A 24,755-nucleotide genomic window follows, 5' to 3' on the forward strand; every position below is an offset into this window, starting at 1 on the left:
CATAAGAATATTGTAAATGAATTTTATAAACATATTTCATAATATGTTTATTGTTATTATTTTTGATATAAAGAAAAATATAAGAAAAACATTTTTAATACCACTGTAACAATGTAATCGATATTTTATTATAATTATTTGTTAATATATATATTTATGCATTTTAAGTGGTTTTGATAATACAATCCCATTTACCGTTATCTACAAGGTGGTCCAGATTATAACAGCAGGACTCCATCAAATGGTAAATAACGTTAATATAATGAGAATTTCTCATTACACTTATTACTGAGAAAGCATCACTTTCTCGATACAGGGTGTTGGAGGTTTAGAAAAAACATTAATGTGAATATTGCGAAAACGACTGCTTAGAAAAATTGGAAATTTCGAACGCAATCCCCCAATTATTGCATAACGTTATTGCACTAGAATTAAGCCAATGGCGCTAGAGATTTCTTTCTCGAAATGAGGTTCTGGTCTGGACCAAAACTACTTTGTATAAGTTTATTCATGTGAAAGTTACTTTCTAATTTAAAGTTTAAGATTATTCGAAATAAAAAAACTTTAGATTAAAACAAACTAAAAAAAATTTTTAACGTACTTTCTAAGCTATGTTAGTTTGTTGGATGTGATTCTCCCTACTTTTCACCCCTTTTTCCTCCCAAACGAGCTACCAAATTCATTAAGAGGGCATGATTATAATATTAATTGTGAATGAAAATACACCAAAAAAGCAGGTAAGGCCCAGCAGTTAGGTAAGATAATGGTCCTGTGTAGACTTACAATGTGTCCAGGAATAAACAAAAAAGTAAAAATTTGTTCAAAATTTAAATAAACTCTGAATGCAAATTTTCAACTCAAAGATTATTATGGTACTTATTCGACATGTCTTTAGTTTTCATGATAACTCCAAACTTACGCGATGTGAACATAATTAAACTAATGCGACTACGATAATTATAATTAAATCTAAATTAGTTTTCTACTTACAAGTATTTACCATAGTTATATTCTGATTTTATGCCATGATTACTGTTCTGCGTTCCAATTGGAACGCAACTTAATTACTTAATTAAGTAACAAGGTGGGGAAAACTAAAATTTCAATCACAAAAAAATTCGTAAATGTGTTAAGATACTTTATTTGACAAAAAAAAGAAAAATTGATAAATCTAATCGGTATTAATGTGTAGAATCAGAAGGGCTTTCATCAGTAAAACAGTCATCATGACCTGCTCCTCTAGCTGACGCAGGCCCACCATGGCCTGCACTGCCAAGAATAATATCTTTCTTCAATTCTATTTGTGAATCAGTTCTTTTCTTTTTAGGTTCATCGGTTTTCTTTTTAGGTCCATCGGGAACATCTGTTTTTACCGACTCACTAGGTTGATCCTTTTTATCTTTTGATTTACCATCTTGTGGTGGAGGATTAGAATTATTATGATTTGTAGAAAGTGGTGAATCTACGTTTTGAGGATGTGATTGATTAGTGTCCATAATACCACCAAGCTTACAAATACCACTACTCCCTCCGCCATCGTCTCCGGGCTTATCATCTTCAATAGTTTCTAGACCAAATTGTTTATATGGATTATTCGAGAGACGCGTGTCTCTGAGGTAATAACGTCTATCTAATGGTAACGTCAGATCCTTGTTGTATATATTTCCATGAATGAGTTTATTCATAACAATTATACATAGACCAGGAAATGCTATTGCTCCTCCAATAATAAAGGCTGCTGGCAATATTTCAAACCACATTTTGACATTGACTTGGATTTTCAAAACTTAAGAATATTTATTTATTCATTTGTCATGTGTATCAAATAGGTACTTAAATATGGATCTAAGTAGGCTTCAATTTATTTTGACCAGGCATTAATAAATAAATATATCTTTGGAAACAAAAATACTTTTCTATTTCCCCTTTTTTAAAACCCCGAACAAAAAGAGGGTGTTATTTGACCGCTATGTGTGTGTATGAATCTTTTATTACCTTCTCTTACTTGTAATAGTTCAGTTACGAACATAAGCTATTTTTTAGTCCCCTACGTCCTACGTTGGATCATAACACATACAATCGCATTCTTCATTGACAACTCTATTTTTAATATTAAAAAGACCAAACGCATTCTGCTATTCCCTTTTGGTCTCTTAAAATTACCTGGTTCATAAAGTTTTGTAGACGTAACAAAATTAGTTATAATCACTTCCGATAACGAAAAAAATCCTAGGAAGGAATGTCGGTATAATAGAATGATAAAGAAGGGAAATTGAAGTATATTATGACGACACGCTACTAGCTAGCTGGGAAAACATAAAACATGTTTAAACTATGCCTAATTAGCTGGACAAACAGTGGATTAGCGGAAAAATGAAATCTACAAGGTCGAATATCGACTTTGTGATAAAAAGATGTTTTATGTTCTATAATGGTAGAAAACGTAACTTAAATAACGTTATGTAAAATTTAAGCACGATCCAAAATCCGGAAGTGTTTTTAAAATTGTCAGGTTTATCTTTCAGAAATTAAAACGAGGGGGAGTTAAATAAAAACTAGTTAAATGAATAGAATTAACATACTTTTTTACAAATAGATATACATTATAAATACATTCACAAAATTGAAATAATACATATTATTATAAAAGTCCTTCCATTTCACGCATAAACTGCATATATGCATCATCTTTAGTCGGTTGAGACGTAACCGGTTTCAAAATTTCTTGTTGTTTTAATTCTTGTACCATAGCTCGTGTTACACCCTTTGGTTTTTTATCTTCGCGTTTTACACGCAATGCAGACGGAACAAATCTTGTAACATCTGCGCTAAGATTTCTAATTTGTGGTTTTGCCATAATTGTTGCACTTTTACCTGGTCCAATTTCTCGATTAATTAATTGCGGACCAGCAGATAGTACATTTGGTGTATTCGCTGCTTGTGCATTACTTCCACCACTTGGTTGTGGAGGTGGAAGTGGCGGCCTGGGAGGTAAACCAGGCATACGCATCATACGTGGAGGCATTCCTGGTGGTGGGCCTGGGGGTAAGCGCATTCCTAATCTTGGTGGTAATCCTGGTGGTGGACCGGGTGGAAGTGTAGGTCTTCCAGGAGGTAAGCGAACTGCCATTAATGCAGGTGGTGCTGTTGGGGGTCTTATTGGCGGAGGAGGTCTGAAAATCATTTGATTTGATTGTAATTGTTGTTGAATCATTTCAGAAGGTTCTATTCCAGGCGGTAAGTCCGCATTTAAGGCTGCTGTTGTCGCAGGTGTTGGCTCAGGTGGATCATTCTCAGTTCCTGGTGGTGGTAATTCTTCTTTTTCTTTGTTTTCTGTTTTATCAAGGGACGATAATCTTGCTGAAATATCAGCAGCTCTATCTAATTCTCGTTTCTTGTGTACAACTTCCATTTCTTTCATGAATTCATCAATATTTTGTCCACTTAATTGAAGCATTCTTTGTTGTAACGATGTGGGCTTAGGCGCAGGAGTTGTGGGTACCGTTTCCGATTTGTCAGTTTCACTTTCAGCAACATTATCTGCAAATCTAATTGTTTTGGCCGTTGTAGATTCAGATGTTTCTTGGGGGGTTTCAACATCTTCTTCTTCATCGTATTCTAAGAGATCCGGGGGTGGTCCCGGTGGCACGCCGGGGGCTTTTTTATCTCCAGGTGCCTAAGAAAAATGCATTTTTTAAAGTTTTTTGTCTAGCTAGAATTTGAGTTTTGAGACTGTACTACAGTTTTATCATTTATTTTGCAGCATAATTTATGACTTAAATGGTTTTTGAGATTTAATCGGTCAACTTAAAAATTTGTCTCTTTTTTAGTTTTCTAGAGTAAATAAACCCAAAAGAATTAAAATTCAGTTAATTTGATTATTTGATAAATATTATTCTAATTGCCTGAAATCAATTCAATATACAGCTCTTTGTATGGAATTTCGAACAGTATCTCAGAAACTGTACATTCATCCATCGAATTAAGTCGATTATTGTGAACTTTTCAATGTGCGCCGTTTTTTGGTAATTTTCTGTAGAAGTCCTATATTTTAAAGAGATATTCGGCGATATCATTGCTTGAGGTAACTAAGACTCAAAAAACAAAACAATTCATTATATTCCTATTGTGTCAAGAATAAAAAAATGCTTACTCGATAGGCGGTTGTTTTCTTCAGAATTCCAACTGGTTGAATAATTGTTGGAGGCGGTAAAGGTACATTTAAATCCATGGGTAATGGAATTTGCGATGTTAAACTTGGAAAGTGTAGCTGACTTGGCGGATACATATGTTCGGACATTGCCGGTAAGGGAATGTCATCAATTTGAACTTGTTGTGCATGTTTAACACTTTCATAAAAGTGTATTAGCTGTCCTCTTCGTTTTTCATATTCAACTCGTGCGCGTCGCAGTTCTACCCATTTCTCTGGATCATCTTTATTCTAAATTTGAGAAAACCTTTAGTTATAGTCGTACATATTATTATATAGATCTACAGCCAGAAGTAGTATTTGACAATAAATTATTTCACAACGCCTGGGAATTTGTGAGGCTGTCGTCAAGGCCTGCCTCTTCTCTTTTAGCCGTTCCGCAATGACTGTCAAAAACTCCGCCTGGCTCTAGATATCTCTTTTAAAAATTTAATTTTTATTTAGATACTTACATACATTTTTAACACACGATCTAAAGTTTCTTTTAATTTTCTACGTTTTTCTTTTAAAACCTTTTCATTTAAAGGTGAAGGTTGGAGTACATTATATTCTAAATTTAAAAAAACAAATATTAATAAGGAATCGTACATAAAAAATCGAGTAGTAAAATATCATCTCTTTGCTCCCCTGTTTTATCACGCTACATTAAATTTTGTCAAACTCTCTAACAAACATAACACTACAAAATCTAACCCTTCATTATTTTCTTAAATAAAAAAAGCAACAGTTAAGAATAAAAATGGGGAAAAAGAATTGTGAACATCCCTGAAATTTTGCCATCTTTACCAAACTTTTATATTTTCGACGAAGGAACTTGGAATTTTCACAAGGGGGAGTGAATTTCTAATAGAATTATTCATCAAAATTTGGTAAATGTTTACTTAACTCACTTTTGGTAAAATTACATATATTACATGGGATGTACGCCATCACAGGGCGAATGCAAGGGCCAAAAAACCGGCAGACCCGTGCTAATTCGACCACATTAAAGGTATGGCCAAGCCGTAGATCACAGAGTGAACGACGTCAGAGGGTGAACGCAAGGACCAAAAAGCTCATTTTAGCAAGAGTGATTTAACGTTGCAGGAACGTATAAAGAAGCATCCGACATTTCAATTGTACAGATAAATTTTATAAGCCGCAAAAAAATATTTTATCGACATTCAACGATATTATAATAAACTTTTCGAATCAATATTTAAGATACCGAAGTAAAAGTATTCCAAAAGAGAATAATTCTTTCCGGACAGCTGAAGGGTATGTGATAATCCGAATCCACAATGTTTTAAAATACTAACCCATTTGATCAATTTTTTCCATTTCTTCAATAAGTTGCAATGGATCTTTTCCTTTTAGTACAGCAGCTCGGACTAATTGCCTTTGTTTTTTATTTTTCTTTAACTCTTTTTTACGTGCCTCCTTCCCTGCATAGAAAATTTATGGTTTAAAATTATAAACGAATGTAAAATATTTTTAGAACTTACGAGCTTGATCTGTTGGATTCATAAATTTACCACTTTTAGTGGTATTAATTGAACGTCTACCCATGTTTTAAGTTGATTTATTTTCCTAAATTTAATTTAAATATTCTTTATTTAATTTATTTACTAAATTAATTGTTTATCACTCTTATTTTAAAACATGTTGACATTTCATTTTATTGTCTGAAGTTAGTTGCATGTTTAATACTGAACGTTTTAAATTTATTTCAATACCAACACAAAACGATCCGTTAAATTTCCTGACTAATATACGTAACGAATACAATTACCGTTCTGTAACGTTCTATAACAAAAAATTTGGCGGACAATTTTTCTACTATTTAATAATTAAACTGTAGGTTCTAGATTCCATTAAAGATTACGTAAAATTAATTCACAACTAATTTCTAAAGCCTACTAAACAGACATATAGAACGGTAAGTGACGTAAAACACTGACGTTAAATGGTGTGTAAACCAATTGGAAGTTAGCATTTATGATGTTCCGCCAGATTTTGGTTTCGCCAGATATTGTTACAGACAAATGTTGGCTTCTAATTGGCGACTTGGCGTCAGCGTTTTATGCCGTTGAACGTTTCAGTAGAGCAGAGATCTTTATGAATGAATTTTACGTAATTAATGATGATATACACAGATTATAATTTATTACATAAATAGATAGGCAACTCTACTGTACATGAAATGTTGTCCAAAAAGCCCTCTGGAGAAAGGCACTTACAATAAACTATTTTTTTAAGCTTAGGATCGAAGACCTTGACTGATCTATGACGTCTATGAATCATGCGTCACGTCTGTACCTTATCACGATAATTTCCGTCAAATCTTTATAGAGAGATACATAAAAAATTTAAGTTGGTAATGTATTTTAATTCCACTTCAATGTTTTCTCACCTAAAAGGAGAGAAAAGCATGAGAAAAGTCACAACCGTTTTAAAGTTGAATCCATGAATCATAAATTAAATATAAAAAAAGTCAAATTGAATAAATAACCAAAGGTAAATGTTTTTTAAATGATTTATTTATCACTTTATTTGTAAATTAAAAATATCGAACACAAAATATTATACATATTAAAGCCTAAATCAACTTAAACATAAAATATCTTAACAGATTGCCTCATAACTGTTCAAGTGTTTTTTAAGTCAAAATCGTGGTTTATGGTAGATATACTTTTTAATTAAAATATATTCATAATATGGCAGATCCTCGTATAAGGACGTTAAAAATTAAAATTGGCGTAGTTAAGCGACTTACAAAAGAAAAAATTGTTTATGAGAAGGAGGCTGAACAACAAAAGGAACGTATTGAAAAATTTAAGAGTGATGGCAAAGATGAATATGACATTCGAAAACAAGAAGAAGTTTTACAGGTAATTTTTTACTTTGAAACATCTATTTAAGATTTGTACAAATCTTAGGAAGAATTTGTGAATCATATTGCTTCTTTCAAAATTAATTTTAAAAAATCGACCATTTTATAAGAATTGGGTACAAAAATATGATTGGATATTTTAGATTTAATAATGAGTTGTTTTGCTATTATATCTTAATGTACTAAATTCGACACTGAAGTGAAAAATATACACTAAGCAAAACTTAAGTGCACGTGGTAATTAGTATGATAAGAATACAGTAAAATTTAAGAAACGCGAACGGTATAGGGTGAGACGTTATTCGGACACTACCGTGTGTTTAGCGTGAGTCTCTTGTTAAGATTATTAGCGTGAACAGAAAATTATCTAAGTTTTTCGAGCTTTTCTCAGATTTGCACAAACTATGAGGAAAGAATCAATTTCTATATAATCGAACAGGACCCGGTAAATCGACAGATCTTGCATCATGGGGTGCACCCTATATATATGCACCCTATGCTATCATAGGGTGAACGGAAGGGTCAAAATACTCAAAACCGTGCTTACTCCACCCCATTAAAGGCTCTTGCGTTCACCCAGTGATGGCGTTTTAGACAAAAGTGAGATTAGTAAACATTTACCCATTTAATAACCATCTCATAAACTATCGATTCGCCGGAGTTTTATTCCAATTCACCCAAAAACAATTTTAATAAAACATGCGCAAAATCATTTTATCTTTACAAAAAATTAAATGTTGAACGGTTTAATATTACAGGAAGCTTTAATGATGGTGCCAGATTGTCAAAGACGTTTGTTGAAAGCATACGAAGAATTAAAGTTAATCATTGATAACGAAGCTGATTTAAAAGAATTGGAAGAATACGCAAACGCAATAAAAGCTTTAGAAGAAGCTCAACCAGAATTACCTTCTAAAGAAGAACCACACGTTTGTTAGATCAAACCATTTAATATAATTTTTTTTTACAAAAGCTTCCTTCTTTAACTATTTAAAATGAATAATTTAAATTTTGCATCACCATTTAATCTAACAGAAACACAGCCTCCACAACTTCCTCCACAGCCCACAAATTATAATCCGTATTATCAGAATTTCGCTGTAGATAATTTTAATCCTTACGAATATTATAATTATCATCAACAAATAGCGTTAGATCAAAGTTGGATTAATAATTGGTTAGTCCAAAAAAGTTTAACAAAGAAGCCACCAGAGAAACCGTCTAGTGAAGATGAAAAATTAACAATATCGGGTGCTCAAGAAACCTTAAAAAAATGTTGTATGATTTTAAATCGATTAAAAGATTTTGAATCTGACCTCAAAACGAATATTGATACGATGTCAAATATGTCATGGGAACAAAAATTAATGGAAATTGATAAACAGAAGGCAGTACTTTTAAATTCATTAACATCGTTTGATAATGCAGCGATGTTAACGAAATTACAAAAAGAAATTAAAAAACGTAAACGTAAAAGGGAATATTTAAAAACGAAGAAAATTGAAAGAAGAAATCAGTTAACGATTGTTTATAATCGTCGCCAACAGCTACATAAGTCTATTAATCAATGGCTAAATGAACAAAAGGAACAAGTTGAAAAAGTGAAACGGGTATGATATTTTTAAATGATTCTAAATTTAGCAACTTTTGTGGTAATGCATAGTACATCAATGAGTGTGAGAGAGTGCATATACATTAAGCAATGGTATAAGAAAATTTTTTTATATGTTTGCTTGGCTGCTTGTATGTGTTTGTAGCTAACGCCTCCTATAAAACTCACGCACGGTGTGAAATAGTATCTTTTTTGCATATACTTCTTAATGTATATGTACTCTCCCATACTCATTGATGTGCAATGATTTAAAAAACAAATTGTATAATTTAAAGTAATGAAAATAAATAATTGAAATCCATTTAATGATTTTTAGGACGAATATTTAAAACGTGATGCTGATTGTGTTTTATCAGAAGTAACAAAGAAAAAAACAGACGCTCGGCGTCAATTGGCATTGTTGTCTTCGTTAATTAAATTACGTGAAGTAAGAGAAAAAGCTGCCTCATCACGCGGAGAAAAAAATTCATTAGAAGATAGTAATACGTTTTTAACAATTACAGGTAAATTTGTAGTTGATATATATTTAGTAAATGCAATGGCAGCAAAATTTAATGAAAAAATATTTTTAGAACGACTGAAAAATATGTGGCAGAAAGCACTCAAATCTTACACTATGGAAGAACGAGGTTTACGTGTTATGCTGGATATGAAATCAAAAACAACTGAAACTAAAGATGATAAAAACAAAAAAATTATTAAAGAATGGAGTTTAGCTTTATTTGGACCGACATTCGTTCCGTCTGATGCTTATTGGGTTTTAACTTGTGCCGAAAGGGATTTAGAGATATTTATTGCCCTTAGGTAAGTTTATTCACTTATTCTGTTTTTTTTTTATACAGGAAATAAAGAGCGAATACCAAATGAATATTGCTCAAAATTCATAATCATTATTTTCAAAATATTCCCCAGCATAAACTTAGAAATCTCTCATGAGTGAAATTATCTGAAACAAAATTCACTGGTAAAATTTTTATTACAGGAAAAGTTGGGATACGTTTTTAACTTCACCAAATAATAATCAAGGTTCAAGTATTCCAATTGGTTGGATTTTACCACAAAATCCGTCATCACAACTGTGGACGAAGTATTTAGATAATAGTGCGTAACTTCATTATTAATTCATGATTATTTTATTAAATTTATTTCTATTTAGCTTTAAATAATACCTATGTAACATTCAAAATTTGACTTTTTAACTAGTGATAATATTTTTGTAAAACTTGCAAACTTTTTTCTCTTTTTTTATGTATTTAATAAAGATTAATTTTCAAAAACATTTACTCTGATAATGACTTGTAAAACCTAACTACCATTTTGTTTGATGGCACGACAGGGATCGTCTCAAACGCCCTTTCACCTGAGACAAGCCAAAGTCTGTATAAGCACAGCTAAACTAGATTCGATTGTGCTCGCCTGAAACTTACTAGAGCACAGCTGAGAGGGGTGGTGGGACTCTTGACAGGACACTGTCGATTAAACTACCACCATCATGACATGGGGATCTCAGATGGTCCCACTTGTAGGCTTTGTATGAGAACGATGAAGACTCCATACATTTCATTTGAACCTACGCTTCAGGTTCAGAATATTTGTTTTCGAACCCTAGATCCATCAATCCTAAGAGAAATCCTATAACTTCATCTGCTTAAAATAGCACTTATTACCCGAAGATGTCTCGCCTTCATGTGGCAAGCTGTTCTCAAGGAAGGCACAAAGGAACCCTTGGTCTAGGTGCTAGGGACTGATTTGCTGCTGCGGTTAGAATAACTTCTTACGCCTCCGATAAGCGGGCCGAAATTCTCCTGTGGGAATCTCACGTACCAGAGTCCGTAACGAAGAACACTTACAACCTACCAAGTTTTCTTTTTACCCTCCTACTCCAAAGAATCACAATCCGTACTTTGTTAAGCTTTGTATTGGGAAATTTAAAACAAAATTAATCAAATTTTTATTTTTTCAATCTCAATATTTATTAAATTGTTTAATTCAATGATAAACATTCATATTGTACACATATAATTGTCAGCCTGTATAAAATTAATATAAGTAAACTAAGAGCAAGAAATTAAAACTTAAAAAATTTCAACTCTCTTTGTAAATCCAAAAATAAAATTTTGAAATAGTGAAATTTTTACAAAATGTACTACAAATGAACTTAAATAGAAAAAATTACAATATTTCCTATTCTTTTGTTTTAAAAAATGTAAAGAATTATATTTCTTAAAAACATGTAACAACGTTAAGGCAAAATTTATGATTCTTTAATAAATAATTTTTTCAGTAGTTTAACCCAAACGCCTTGATAGCCAAAGCCTACCCTAAATAGTGAGATAATAGTTAGCCTTGCATAAGGTTGGTCTGTATTCAAGAGAACAAATTTTTTTTCAGCCTTTGTCTAGTCAAAAAACGTATATGTTAATTGCCTATGGAGATTCGAATTTAGGGACCATTCATTTAAAAAATTTAAATGACCTTGTGGAAAAACAATCTCGTAAAAATAGTATGTGACAAAAGTCTTGAAATTAAATTATTCTACAAAGAGTTCATAGTATTGTCAGATTTCTCTTATTAACAAAATTCATTCATCTTAACAATTGAAGCGGCTAGCATTAATGTAGAGAAATCTATGTAATTATTGATTTTCCTAGTTCATATTGGGCTTTATTCTCCAATAACACTAAAAACGCTTTGATTGATTTTTTTTCGGGCAAGACCTCAGGGCTATATAATCCTTGCAAATTTTTTACTTAAATTGGTGCAAAAATTACTTGGTAAATAATTAACAAAATCAGAAAAATTTTGTTATCTGGGTGTTTTTGTGGTCGCTGATCACGAATATGATGTTGAAAAGTTTCCTCGATGCACCTGGTGACCAGGACGACTCGCTTGTACACCTCATCACCAGGATTATCTCTAAATTTTTATAAATATAAAATGCATCCAAAATAATTACTCCGGGATTTTCGGGGTTGCTGATCACGAATATGATGGCTAAGATACTCCTTGGTGTACCTGAGGATCAACATTTTTGAATGATTTCAGATGCATTTGGTGAAAAATGCTGGATATGAGCTCTGAAATCAAGGTACCCTGATTCTTAGGTACACCGAGGAGTACTTATGCAATCGTATTTATGATCAGAAACCTGGACATGAGGTGTACAACCAGATCGTCCTGGTCACCAGATGTATCGAGGAAATTTTGAAAATCATATTCGTGATCAACGATTACAAAAACCCTCGAGTATCAAAATTTGGCCAATTTTTTTTTTTTTTACCAAGTAATATATTTTGACCCTACGAAAATGCATCTTGGCGATGTCAACTTAATTTTTATTAATTGTATACAATCAAAATGTCACAAATTTTATAATCGACTTCCTGAATCGAATGCAAAAAATCGCATCTCGATCTGTCTTTCCCGGAAAAAATCAATCTCAAATGTTATATCGTCTCGCCTATCTAGCAAAAAAAACGAGATAAGTTCACGTAACAGCTGCCAATTGATTATGAAAGCATGTTCACATTATTTTAAAAATAATTAAAATAAACAATGGAGTTAGCTTGAATTATAAGTATATTCAATAAGAGTTATCTAACGCCTGTGAGATTCTTATGCTACATTTACGTGAGTTAAGGTATTCAAATGACTTAGCAAACTTGACAAAGTATTCATTAAATGGAGGCGCTAATATCGCAATAACTTGAAGGGCTAAATGTTCTCTGTAAATCAAATATAATATTTCACATTAAAAGCGGTGATTAGTCAAATTTCCTTTGTTTTGAAAATCAGAGGAAAACATAAATAATCACAATATTGAAATTTTTCTATTTCCAAAATGATTCTTTCAGCATATTTTGATTTTTTTTCCTAAAACACGTCAAAATCAATTTTGATTTCAAATGAATTGACCCTCAGCGTATGTGAGCGCTCACTAATTTAATTTTTTTCCACTCGGATAACGCAACCGAATTTTCGATTCATGTGATCGCAGCACATAACGACACATTTAAATATAGAGTAAAATAAATTCGAATTTCTTAAAAAATTAAAATAAAAAAGAAAATTATTGACTTTTTCGATGATATTCTGGTGGGGCATTCATATAATGTTGTAAATTAAATAACGATGAACTATTTCGTACTAAATATTTCATAAAATCTTGAAAATGTGATAATAATAATTGTATACTCTTTTCATCTAACGGTGTATACGCTAACATTGGACCTAATTTTACAAATAAACGTAATAAATGTACAACACCATAAATATTCGACATAGGTTCATTTGGATGGTTTTGTAACAATTCTGCATATTGTGGTCGTTCAAATTTATATAATAATTGTGGCCCTAACATAACATTGAAGTAGTCTTTGATGCCTGTTATCATATCTTCAATTGCTGCATCACGGTTTGGATTATGTGTTTTACTCGCACGTTTATGTGCTATATAATCTTCCAAAATTTTATTGATTGTTACTTCAGCCGGTAAATTTACCAATTTTCTTTGGCGTGTTATTAAATCCCAATCATCTACTAGCCATGGTTTTAATTCATCTGGTATTTTTACTTTTACTTCCACCTGCAAATAAATGGATATAAAGTTAAGGGTGATAATTATCGATAATAATGCTTCGAGAATCTGAATCATCCAACATTGAATTATAACCAGACATATCTAGTTATCAGACCTAACTATCTTAAAAATTTTCGGGTCTCAATTTTCATTAATTTTTTTAATATTTTGAAAGGGTATATTTTTCTTGCCCCAAATATCATTTGGTATGACATTAAAGTCATTATGACGTTTAGTCCGTGGGACAGCACTCATTTAGATAAATAAATACATACTTGAAACTTCGTGATTGGCTACTAAACTTTCCCGGTCTGAAAAAACGCAGCAGGGAACTTGGCAGACACCATGACCGCTTAATAACATTAATAATTATTAAACAATAAAAAAATAACCCTTTTAGCCTGACATCAGATTGTCCAATTTTCCAGGTCTATCGCCAATTTACCAAACCCGTTTACCTTATATTTAATGGTTTCCAAATTTTGGCAGAATACTTACTTTGTTCAAAAATTGCTCTTCAGGCTCTACAGTTGGATCCAATCGATTTCTTTTTTTACGTGGTACATCGGAACTAGAATCTTGACTGCTTGATGGGGTAACCGGTGCACCCCGTGATTTTGATGTTCGACTACTGCTCACTTCTTGATTTGGTGTACTGGCTCTTGAATCATTATCTTTGGATGATACCTCCGATTTACGTGATTTTGATTTTTTCGATTTTGATGATTGTGTTGAATGTGCCTTTTGTACTTCTTTTTGTTTGGCAACATTTGCTTCATTATATTTTAGTACACGACTTTCAGGTACCCATTCATCCCAACTGTAAATATAAATAGTATTAGCGTGAGCTATCAATATACTAGTACCACGTAAGACAAAAGACAAGTAGAAAATCATGTTTTTGCTCAATATCTTTCCAGAATAGTATTGAAAGGACTTTGAAAAGTCCTAGGAGGTTTAACTTCAAAATTTCAAATGAAAACCTTCCAATTTGTATTGATCTTTTGTATAAAAGAAATTGAAAAGATGTTTTGGTTGAGACGTTTTTTAGTAAATAAAATAGATTCGACAAAAATTGAATGCAAAATTCTACCTATAAAGAAAGGGGGCAATTGCATATTTGGTTTAATGATTTTTAAAAACGAAAGCAAGGTCATTATTTCCGTAATTTTCAATATTAATCTAATAGCAAGCTTAATAATAACTAATAATAGGTTTTAACCTTACGTTCTACGCTAATAGATTGATATTAATCATAACTTTGATATGAATTTTTTAGCCCGATAAAATGGTATCGGCATATGGAAACTCTTTGTACAATGGCTCCACAACTAATAACAGGATATTTTGTTTAAAATATCCAACACTTGCCGAGAATAGTTTACGATTCTTAAGATTTTAGTTCAACTTTACAAATTCTAAAATATTTTAATCCAAGCACTAAAACATCTTCTTTTTCAAATACTATAAGTCTACAACCGGCCTTTCAAGTATAGTAAATAAACATATTTAAATATATTAAAGAACAATTATATAAAACTATATTTAAGTAATTTTACATGCATATTTATAAAATTATTTACTTTTTATTCCATCCCGCATAATGTATCAAATATTTCACTTGTTTATCTTTAACCACCGAAGATTTCAAACATTTGGCTTCGTAAATCAGTGGACCATGAAAACATAAAACTTTTTCACCTATAAACAGAAAGGTTTAGATATAAAAAATAAGTTTTTTATTTGTAAATAATAAAAAAAATAAATACCTTCTGCAAATTTTAATTTTGGTGGCATTTTTGGCAAATGAAAATGTCAAACAGTTCAATGACATAAACTATAATGTTATAGATAATATATAACCTAAGACTTTCTTTATGGTGCTTAAGCTATAAACACAGTTTTTTAATTATTTAATTGTATAAACAAAATTTTATGCTTTATCTGGCCTTATCAAATATCCGATAAAAGCCAAACTTTTAATTAAAATATCATGTTTTTGATTATTAATCAAAAATGTTTGCCAAAAATTTACTCCTATCAAAAACCATAGATAACAGAAAAAAATAGATGTAATTTTGCAGTTTCTGATATCCAGCACACTTCCGCAAAATGATGATAGTAATGAAAGGGTGGGTGTTTTTCCTTAGCACAAAAATTTTGAATTACGCATCGATCACAATCAATTCCCTCATTCATAAGTTATTGAGGGTTGAGGAGGGCATTGCAACATCGTAGTGTTCGACCCCACCGCTGAAGGGGGCTGCGAGTGGTAATAGATACATTACCACAAAGGTGTTAGTCCTTCATAAAAAAACCTTTTAATTAACCGTCGGTCATCATTCGTTGAAAAAATTAAGAAGGATTACTTAAGAGAAATCATTAAACTACTGACCCATTCTGATAATTCATCCCACTATAATAAGGTCGAGTAAGCATAGGCCTGCGAGTTTATACTCTTTGCGTCAACCCTGTGATCTACGAGTAATGTTGCTCTTTTAATGGGATCCAGTTAGCACGGATCTGTCAGTGTCTGCATGCGGGTTTTTTGGTCTTGGCTTCAACTCTAGGTGATTACGACCGCATCAGCTCAATTCCATTAAAGTCTAGATTTTCTCAAAATTAATGCTATTGGAAATAAAAATATGAGCAAATTTATATTAATGCCATTTTTTGGATTATATAATAGAATATATGTAATTATAAATGGATTATATAAATTATAATGGATTATATAATTTTAATAAAATTCGATAATTTCAACTCTTCATAACTTACTCATAAAGAGGGGTGATCGAAAACTAATTCGAATGGTTTTGTACTCAGGACACCCCCTCTATCATTCCCTACCTACCTAGTCCTTTTTTTCGGCTTGTTATCGTAATATAGTGATATGATAACTCCACGCATAAACAGTGTTAATTACTCTATCACATTTCACATAAATACATGTCACACATACATAACTAATATAACTGATATTCCCATATAATACATACTATGCAATTTACACCTAATTTGCGCCCTCATGGGTAAGTAGTGATGTTTACAAAAAAATGTTTCAAACAAAAGTTGTTTATTTTTTTGTAAGGAACATTTTTTACATTTAAATTTTTGTTCTATCTCTAATGGTTTACAAGATCTGCCCTACGGACCCAAGACCCAATTGACCCATGTTGCTCATTTACGAACTTGATCTCACTTTTTACGTCCTGAGTATGCTGTAAAAATTTCATCTTGATATCTCTTTTCGTTTTTGAGTTATCGTGTTGGCAGACAGACGGACAGACAACCGGAAATGGACTAATTAGGTGATTCTATGAACACCTATACCAAAATTTTTTTCCTAGCACCAATATTTTTAAGCGTTACAAACTTGGGACTAAACTTAGTATACCTTGCATATTACATATGTGCATGGTATAAAAACTGTTCCATTTATCTACAAATTCAATACTCTAGACAAACGTTTACATCTATGCTAATATAAATAAAGCATCAAAATGATTTGGCTTGAAAAAAAATTATTGACCGAAAATGCATGAAAAGACATCTAGCGGTAAAAAGTCGAGTATGCGTTCAATATGTTGGATTGTCTAATTGTCTGCAGAGATGGAGCGCAAATTTTCCTATTTCTATTTCTAAAAAAATGAGTAAATATGAAATATTTTACATAAAAATATGATTTAAAAGTATTTAAAACTTATTATATACAATAAGTATATGTTATATATAAATTTATACAAAGTTATTGATGTGTTTATCTAAAAAAAATGTGAGTACGTACAAAATAGTGAACGCCATAAAAATGATGCCTCCAAAAATATTCAATGTATTTTTCTTATTTCAGATGAAAATAAATATCAAAACGAATAAAATATAGTGTCATTTCATCAATAATCAACGAAAATGAGTGACATAAAACAAGTAAAAATTGATAATTGGGGGATATTTTTCCTCCAACGTCTACAACAATTTTTTAATCGAACTGATTTTTGTGATTTAACATTACAATTTGAAAATAATGTGCAATTAAAGGTGCATAGACTAGTTATGAATGCATGTACTGAATATTTTCAAATATTAGAAAATACATGTGATGTAGTCGATGATTGTTTAATAATGCCCTTAGATTTACAACCCGATGTTGTTGTACCAATCGTGAATTTTATGTATACCGGTCAGTTAGAATTTCAAATGTCCCATTATGATAAACTTTATGCAGCAGCGAAATTAATGAATTTAACAGTGTTAACAAAATTATTAGATGCACAAAAAGTACCAGTTAGTCCATTAGCAAAACCATTACATAAACGAGCATCAGTTGGAGCTGTAACATGGAATTTACAAGGTAAAAAGATTGTACCAAAAACAATGGATCCTGATCTTCCAGAACCATTACCTGGACGTAAATTACCTGTATGGAAGCGTAAAACAATACCAACATCATCATTTCGTGCATCAACTTCTGATTTTATAAGTGAAAATATTGTAAGTAGTTTTAAGTCAACAAGCACTCCTACACCGAAGGTTTTAGATAATACACCACGTCCAACACGATTTGAATGGCCTGAAGACGAAATCCCATCCACAGATTTGATGGTTTCATCATTCGATGATATATCTTATGGTAGTCAACCTCTAGCTGCCCCTATCATTAAATCAAATTCAATGAGTAACTCATCAGCTGCGTTTGAAGAAATCAAAAAGAACACCATTAAACGACCTGCAACATCTTATAACCATCACAATAATCCAGTTAATTTACAAGAAGTTAAAGAATATTTACAAGAACAAAAATTACGTAACGATTATATATTACGTAACGAAGAACGTAATTCAGCGTCACAAAATGAAGATTCCAATGATAATATAGAATATCGCGATGAAAATAGTAGCCAAGGTGGTGAATCAATTTTTGGTAACATAAAAGAAGAAAATCCAAATAAAAGTATATTGAAACCTTCTTCAAACGATGAAGATCATTCACCAGCTAAGAAAGTTCGATTTAGTTTAGAAGGTAAAGAGAATGCCACAAAAGGTAAAAAATCAATAATTGAAGCTAAAGTAAAAGTTGAAAGTGGTGATTTAACAAATCACACGAAAATTATATCGGAAGTATTGAAAAAATATCCATATTTAATGCAGAAAAATAAAAATATTAAATTGAAAATCATGCAAAAGAATCAGTCATCAAATGAGACAATGTTAGAGCAACCGAAGAAAATAAAAATTATTAAGAGTAATGAGAAAATTGTTGAGGAGAAACAATCACCGCAACAAGAAAAGCAACTACAGGGCAATAATAGTAGCCAAGATGAGAGTGGAATCGAAGAGTATAAATGCAAAGACTGTAACATTCCAAATGAGTATATTCAGTTACAGTCATATCCAGAATACCATGATCATATAGTGGAATTCCATCCAGAACGAATTGATGCTCGTGTATGCGAACATTGTGGCCATAGAAGTACACGTCGACATCTTCTGCTATACCATCAATTAACAAAACATGGAATTGATCCCCCACCGCCGTTTGTATTCCCTCAATGTGATAGATGTGATTACGTTGCGGTGAACAAAGTATTACTTAAACGTCATCAAGCTGGAGTTCATGGTAGTACACAATCATACGTGGATGAAAAAGCTTCACGTATAGTATGTCAAATATGTAACGCCACATTCAAACGAAACCTACTGTTTATTAAACATTGTCATCAAACCGGCCATAATGAAGATTTAAATTTTGATTGTGAATATTGTCATAAGAAATTTTTACGCGCCTCTTATGTAATCGCTCACATGAAATCATATCATAAACCAGAATTGGAATCAGAAAATATTAATCTAGATGAATTGGATAAGGAATCAATAAAATCGGAAATTAAAATCATATCAAATATATCAGTTAACACAAATATTGAAGAAATTGAAAATAAAACGGAAGATATGGTACCAACACCCAGCGTACCTAGTTCAGAAGCTGAAGCATTAGTTAATGTAGCAAGTGGTATTGCTGCAAGTTTAGGCCTCGTGGTTTTGGATGAAAATCAATTTGTTATTCAAACGCAAGATGATTGTACAACGGAAGAGTATATTTTACCGGAAATTAGTGAAGAGGATGGAACATTGGTACATCAAACACCGCAAACAATTGCGTTAACTGTTTCGGATCAACAAACTGCAAACAATATTGTCACAACGTCTACACCGGTTACAACCACTGATGAATTAGTTATGGTTCTCACTGATCACGATTACAGTGATGGAAATACACCAATAATTACATCAGAAAATTCAAATATTGTAGTCTTATATTCACATCCGGTTGAGGGACAATCCACACAATATATTTCACCAGAAGGTAATATCGTTTTGAATTCGCAAACTGGTGTGATTGAAATGAACGGGCACAAATTACAAGTAACTAATGCTGAACAACTAGAAATCAAAAATACGGAAAATGAAGATGTGGAAAAACCAGTAGAAATACAGCAAGAAGTTATTGAACCTGAAGAATCTATTGAAATGATTCAACAAGAAATTAATAATCATTTTCAGGAAACTGAAAAATTAAATCAAGAAATAATTCAACATTCAAATGCTGTTGCTGAAATTTTATCGACTGAAATTCAATCACAATCTTCTGAAAATGTACCAGAAGAAACGTCTGATGATTTAGCGAGAACTTTAGAGGATAAAGATGGGGATGTTCATACTGAAGAACAAAATGAGATAATTACGGAACATATTGAAGAACCTAAAGAACCAGAAGCATTGCCAGTAAGCAATGAAAATCTAGAACCTGAACCGATGGAAGTCGATGAAGAAATCGATGAAGTCGCAAAGGCTGTCAGTCCAAAGACAGACAATGAAACAAATAATAAAGATGTTGAGTCAATTTCTGAAGAATTAGAACCGCCAGCATTAGAAAGGCCTTCAGAAATAGACGCATCGACATCCGAAATAGAAATACCCACACTTACATTAGAACCGTCAGCACCAGCAGTAGAACCTTTAGCTGAAAATCAAAGTGTTACAGAATCAGATACACATTTAGAGGATGAAGCAATGGATGTTGATGAAGCTGACAATTCATCCAAAAAAGAGGATTCTCCTGAATCTGAGGATATTGAACAACCAAATGAAGAAACTATAAAGGATACTGAAAATGTACAGATAGCTGAGAATACTGAAATAAACGAAGATACGAATGTTACAGAACATAAAACTGAGCATATGGAGCCTCCTCTAGTAAAAGATGTAGAAAATGACAGTGATGAAAAAGTAAATGATGAAACAATTACAGAAGCTAACGAAACTGATGAAACTAACGAAGTTGTTCAAACATCTGAAATTAAAGAAGATGAAGTGAAAGCTGAAGAAACGCAAGATAAAAATGAGAAAACTCCTGAAATAGTTGAAGAGGATAATAGTAACAAAAATGCATCAAACGAAACAAAAGAACCTGAGGAAAAAACAGAAGATGTTTTGCCTATAGAAGAAAAAAATGAAAACGAAACCATAAATGAAACACCTACAGCGACAAAAGATAACGTAACATCATTGGTTTCGGATTGGTGTGATGACGACAGTGGCTTACAAGGAAATAGTACAGAATTGGTACAACAAAGTATCGAAACAAATGAAACAGAGCCAAGCGAATCAAATCAATTTGTTATACCAGCGACTGAAGAGCAAAATAATGATAAAGAAACTAATAAAGAGGAAAATGACGAGAATAAAGTATCAAATATAAAGATAACAAAATTACTAGATGATTGGGATGATGGAGATACAGATTCTCAAAATTCTGGCGAAACCACTCAACAAGTCACTAAGAATCCAATAAATAATTTAATTGAAGACTGGGATGATGAATAAAAATTTTGGGATAAACAATATAAAATATTTATCTGTAAAACTGTAGGCTTCAAGTAATCATGTCAAATATTCTAAAAGAATATAAAAATATTACTTTGCGACGTATTTCGAACTTTCAATGGTCAGAATATCAATTTATTTTGCTTTAATTTAATCTTTTCTTTTTTTTTCGTAATGATAAAAAAAGAAACTCTTTAATTTTCATATTTTTCTAGGGGATATTTTTTTCTTTTACCCGATTTTTGCATGTTTATGTAAAGATAAACATTATAAACTTAATAGAAAAATATATTTTGTCAATTAATAAAAATCTACTAAGAACTTGCCTCAAGCTTTAGAGAAAATAGCTTCTCGTTAAATCGTCTTGAGGTAGTAACCTTCTGATTAAAAGTTACTAAAAGCACGACGTTAAGCTACGAATACTTTTAGAATCACAGATTTAAATTGAAATTAAGTTTGATTACACGAACGTTTTAAAAAAATATGAATAATTTTGTGACTACGAAATCGTAACCATTTAGATGATTGGGCGTTCCGATCTTTGAATGATTTGCAAATTTTAAATAGCGTATAATTTTTTCAATTTGCACCCATCTTCAGATCCTGCGACGTGAAAATTCTCGACATGAATGCAACATTCCAAGCTATTTAAAACCTTGCATCTCAGGCGATCAAGTTTTGTATTTAACTGCCAACCTGGCGTTGATTCGAAACTACTTTGAGGGTCACAATGGCTTGAATTTAAAAAAAAAACTAGGTCTATCGGATTTTTTAGATTAATGTTTTGTTCTGCTGACTTTGATTTTTTTAAGTAGATTATACAAACATTTCAGCTAGAATAAACTGCACTCGGGAAAAATAATGTGATGCTTTTTTTTGCAGTTTTTTTTTCCTAATCTCAGATTATTTCTAGGTAAACGTTATAGCAGTAGTAACTTTTGACTATAAGGAGAATGGACGATAATTAATTGCAAAGATTTGATTGGAAACAGAACAATTGAGGAGAGTTTTCTTAGAATAATTTTTTATGGAGTGACTTTAATTATAGATAATAAATCAATTTGCAAATGACATTACTCGATAAAACGGGCAAAACTTATACTGGATGGATTTCTTTATTCTCCATTATACTTTCTAATTTCCAGTGAATTAAAAATTGCCATAAATTGAATATGACTATTTCGAAATGGAGATTTAAATTTAGAATAACATCCTGTATATTAAAAAAAAAATGTAAATGCTTTTATCGTTTGAATTTTTTAAAGAAAAATGAAGAAAAATTATTATTTGATTAGGTTACAAGGATTTTTTGTATTTGTTTATATATAATAAATAAATGTATTTAAGGGTGCTACGGTTTTTTATATACCATAATACGAAAGCAATTCTTTTTTCTTTTGACAAAAAATTTGTTAAAAAAGTGGTGTTTTAAGCTTTCACGTGATGGTATATAAAGAATCATATGCGTCTTATATATTTATAATTTTTTTATGTAGATTTAGATGTAATTATAAGGTTTCAAATCGTCGATATATCTTAATTTTATTTGAAAATTTTATTCTATGTACACATGTTTACAGTATATAAATACAAAATGTTCTAATAACTATATATTCTCTTAATTTGTGTTTCTCCTTTAACTGTAGTTTAGCTCAGGAGGAGCAGAGAGGGGAATCAAGGTGCAAAAAAAAAAAAGAAATGAAATATTTAAACATTTAGAAATGATAGAGATTGGAAAAATAAGGAAATATTGATGAAGAATTATTATGTAAATCTAATTAGAGCTATAAATAAATCTTGGAAACTATTCAGCAATTAAACGTATTCATAAATTTTTTGGTTTTTAATTACCTTAAATAATTATTATCCAAATTACAAATGATTTTTGAAATTTAAAATTTTTGCTGTCTCTGTTTTTGAATAACGTAAAAAGGTCCACATCTGATCGACATCAGTTGTCGATCAGATGAATAGTTTTCGACATACTGTGGAAAGCCTCTTTTAAATATAGGACTCCATACAGAATATTCGACGATACAATATGAAAATATTCGACCTATCGTTAATCAAAGACGATTTTTGTATTTTGACTCAAAAATCGGGATCATTTATTGATTCAATGCATAGTAAGAGATATTGGTAATAGTAATTTCTCGACTTGAGTTTTGGGTCCTAAAGACCCTAAAAATTCTACTTTTTAGTTTACCGCTTAATTAAAATACAAATCTGTACTCAAGTAAAAATCACAAAAATTTTATTTTCTTTTTGGATAAAAATCATTATTTACAATATAATGATGAATTAACTTTTGCTCGAAAAAAAAGATTATTTAACTATTTAATGTACTGTTAAATAAATATCTAATTTAAAAGGAACATAAGATAACAAATTATTATAAAGGATTCGTATTTTTCGTTGTTCCTTCTTCCCAAGGTCGAGGTCCTCGAATGTTTTCCCAATGTTCGATATCTAATTCTTTAATTTTTTCATATTCTGATTCAAGTGTGACTTCTTTTGGATTTTTCATTTTCACACCATATTTTTCAGCCTCTTCCGGTGTAATTTTCTTTGTTGGCTTGAACTGAAACCTAATTTTAAAAGTTTTTTTATGTGGTAAAAAAATTGTTATCGGTAATTATGTAATTACTTAATTTGGGTGAACTCTCTTAAACCAAACGATCCACCTACAACTAAGCACATAAATGGAATACCGTATCTTATAAATTTTTTTCTGTACAATTGTTTTAATTTTGATAAAATATCCATATTTTTTTTTCTTTTATCTACTTTTAGCCATACTATACATATAATTTGTAGATGGGATATTAGAAAATTTGAGGTTAAAGGTTTTGCTTATACCGGCTTATTGCTAGTTAAAATATTGGTTAGAATTAGAAAAGGACTAATATTGTTCTAATATTTGTTTCATAAAATTATGAATTTCCCAAGTTTCCAAGTTGTGTAAAGAAATCAAAATTTAGTCTTCTGTTCTTTTAGTAGCATAGTGTATACACACTTTACACCCTTTACACCATAGAATATTATATAGTGTGTTCCCGGATAACTATACTTGTAATTAAGGAGTAAAATTTAAAAATATTAAGGAGTTGGAAAGGATGAAATTGGATATCTTAAGAAAACATTAGTCCTCTTTTCATCCTTTTAATGTTATAAAATCGGGTTGGTATGAAATTAGACCCAATAAACTAATAACTTGAACTTTTCAAATAGGAACCCTCTACCTTTTATAGTTCCTGAGAATAGCTCTAGAAACCATAAGGTACTAAATTGCGTAATTTAATTTCCAGACGTTTTATTCGAATCCATAAAAAATCTAAGCCAATTTGTTTCTACCTTTATGGTGTTGATCTAGTGTTTAACCATATCTGATAATAATTTAAGGTATAATTTAATACCATATCCATCTGATAAAATTAACTTACATATGACGCCACGATATTTAAGTTATGGGACGTAATAAATGCTGACTTCTGATTGGTTAACTCCAGCGTTTTAGGTCGTTAAACGATTAAATGAAGCTGAGCTCTTACATAACTCTCATGCACAAGTTCCGTTGGAATATACGGTTCCATTGCAC

The 24,755-nt window shown here is 31.2% G+C and overlaps 6 protein-coding genes across 6 annotated transcripts; 2 read left to right on the forward strand and 4 right to left on the reverse strand.

Moving 5' to 3' along the window:
* Nucleotides 1-1,181: 1,181 nt before the first annotated feature.
* On the reverse strand, nt 1,182-1,768 carry LOC123298728. The gene has a single exon (XM_044880821.1). It carries the CDS (start codon nt 1,758-1,760, stop codon nt 1,182-1,184), a length of 579 nt encoding a protein of 192 aa, XP_044736756.1. The 5' UTR covers nt 1,761-1,768.
* Nucleotides 1,769-2,611: 843 nt separating this feature from the next.
* LOC123297643 (WW domain-binding protein 11) lies at nt 2,612-5,832 on the reverse strand. The gene is made up of 5 exons (XM_044879389.1): nt 5,695-5,832; nt 5,509-5,634; nt 4,663-4,760; nt 4,154-4,441; nt 2,612-3,676 (listed from the first exon to the last, which is right to left on the reverse strand). Exons 1-5 carry the CDS (start codon nt 5,756-5,758, stop codon nt 2,642-2,644), a joined length of 1,611 nt encoding a protein of 536 aa, XP_044735324.1. The 5' UTR covers nt 5,759-5,832; the 3' UTR covers nt 2,612-2,641.
* Nucleotides 5,833-6,613: 781 nt separating this feature from the next.
* On the forward strand, nt 6,614-9,919 carry LOC123298730 (programmed cell death protein 7-like). Its single transcript, XM_044880822.1, has 7 exons — nt 6,614-6,706; nt 6,822-7,080; nt 7,841-8,017; nt 8,081-8,692; nt 9,011-9,197; nt 9,267-9,498; nt 9,677-9,919. Exons 2-7 carry the CDS (start codon nt 6,907-6,909, stop codon nt 9,801-9,803), a joined length of 1,509 nt encoding a protein of 502 aa, XP_044736757.1. The 5' UTR covers nt 6,614-6,706; nt 6,822-6,906; the 3' UTR covers nt 9,804-9,919.
* Nucleotides 9,920-12,032: 2,113 nt separating this feature from the next.
* On the reverse strand, nt 12,033-15,179 carry LOC123297312 (mortality factor 4-like protein 1). Its single transcript, XM_044878923.1, has 4 exons — nt 15,043-15,179; nt 14,857-14,974; nt 13,772-14,093; nt 12,033-13,279 (listed from the first exon to the last, which is right to left on the reverse strand). The coding sequence occupies exons 1-4, from the start codon at nt 15,068-15,070 to the stop codon at nt 12,764-12,766; spliced, it is 984 nt and encodes a 327-aa protein (XP_044734858.1). The 5' UTR covers nt 15,071-15,179; the 3' UTR covers nt 12,033-12,763.
* Nucleotides 15,180-17,182: 2,003 nt separating this feature from the next.
* LOC123297806 (centrosome-associated zinc finger protein CP190) lies at nt 17,183-21,283 on the forward strand. The gene has a single exon (XM_044879597.1). The coding sequence runs from the start codon at nt 17,183-17,185 to the stop codon at nt 21,155-21,157; it is 3,975 nt and encodes a 1,324-aa protein (XP_044735532.1). The 3' UTR covers nt 21,158-21,283.
* Nucleotides 21,284-23,473: 2,190 nt separating this feature from the next.
* On the reverse strand, nt 23,474-24,142 carry LOC123298121 (cytochrome c oxidase assembly protein COX16 homolog, mitochondrial). Its single transcript, XM_044880029.1, has 2 exons — nt 23,805-24,142; nt 23,474-23,745 (listed from the first exon to the last, which is right to left on the reverse strand). The coding sequence occupies exons 1-2, from the start codon at nt 23,921-23,923 to the stop codon at nt 23,550-23,552; spliced, it is 315 nt and encodes a 104-aa protein (XP_044735964.1). The 5' UTR covers nt 23,924-24,142; the 3' UTR covers nt 23,474-23,549.
* Between the last annotated feature and the right edge of the window lie 613 nt (nt 24,143-24,755).

Source organism: Chrysoperla carnea, chromosome 4, assembly GCF_905475395.1.
Source record: "Chrysoperla carnea chromosome 4, inChrCarn1.1, whole genome shotgun sequence".
NCBI classification, from domain to species: Eukaryota; Metazoa; Arthropoda; class Insecta; order Neuroptera; family Chrysopidae; genus Chrysoperla; species Chrysoperla carnea.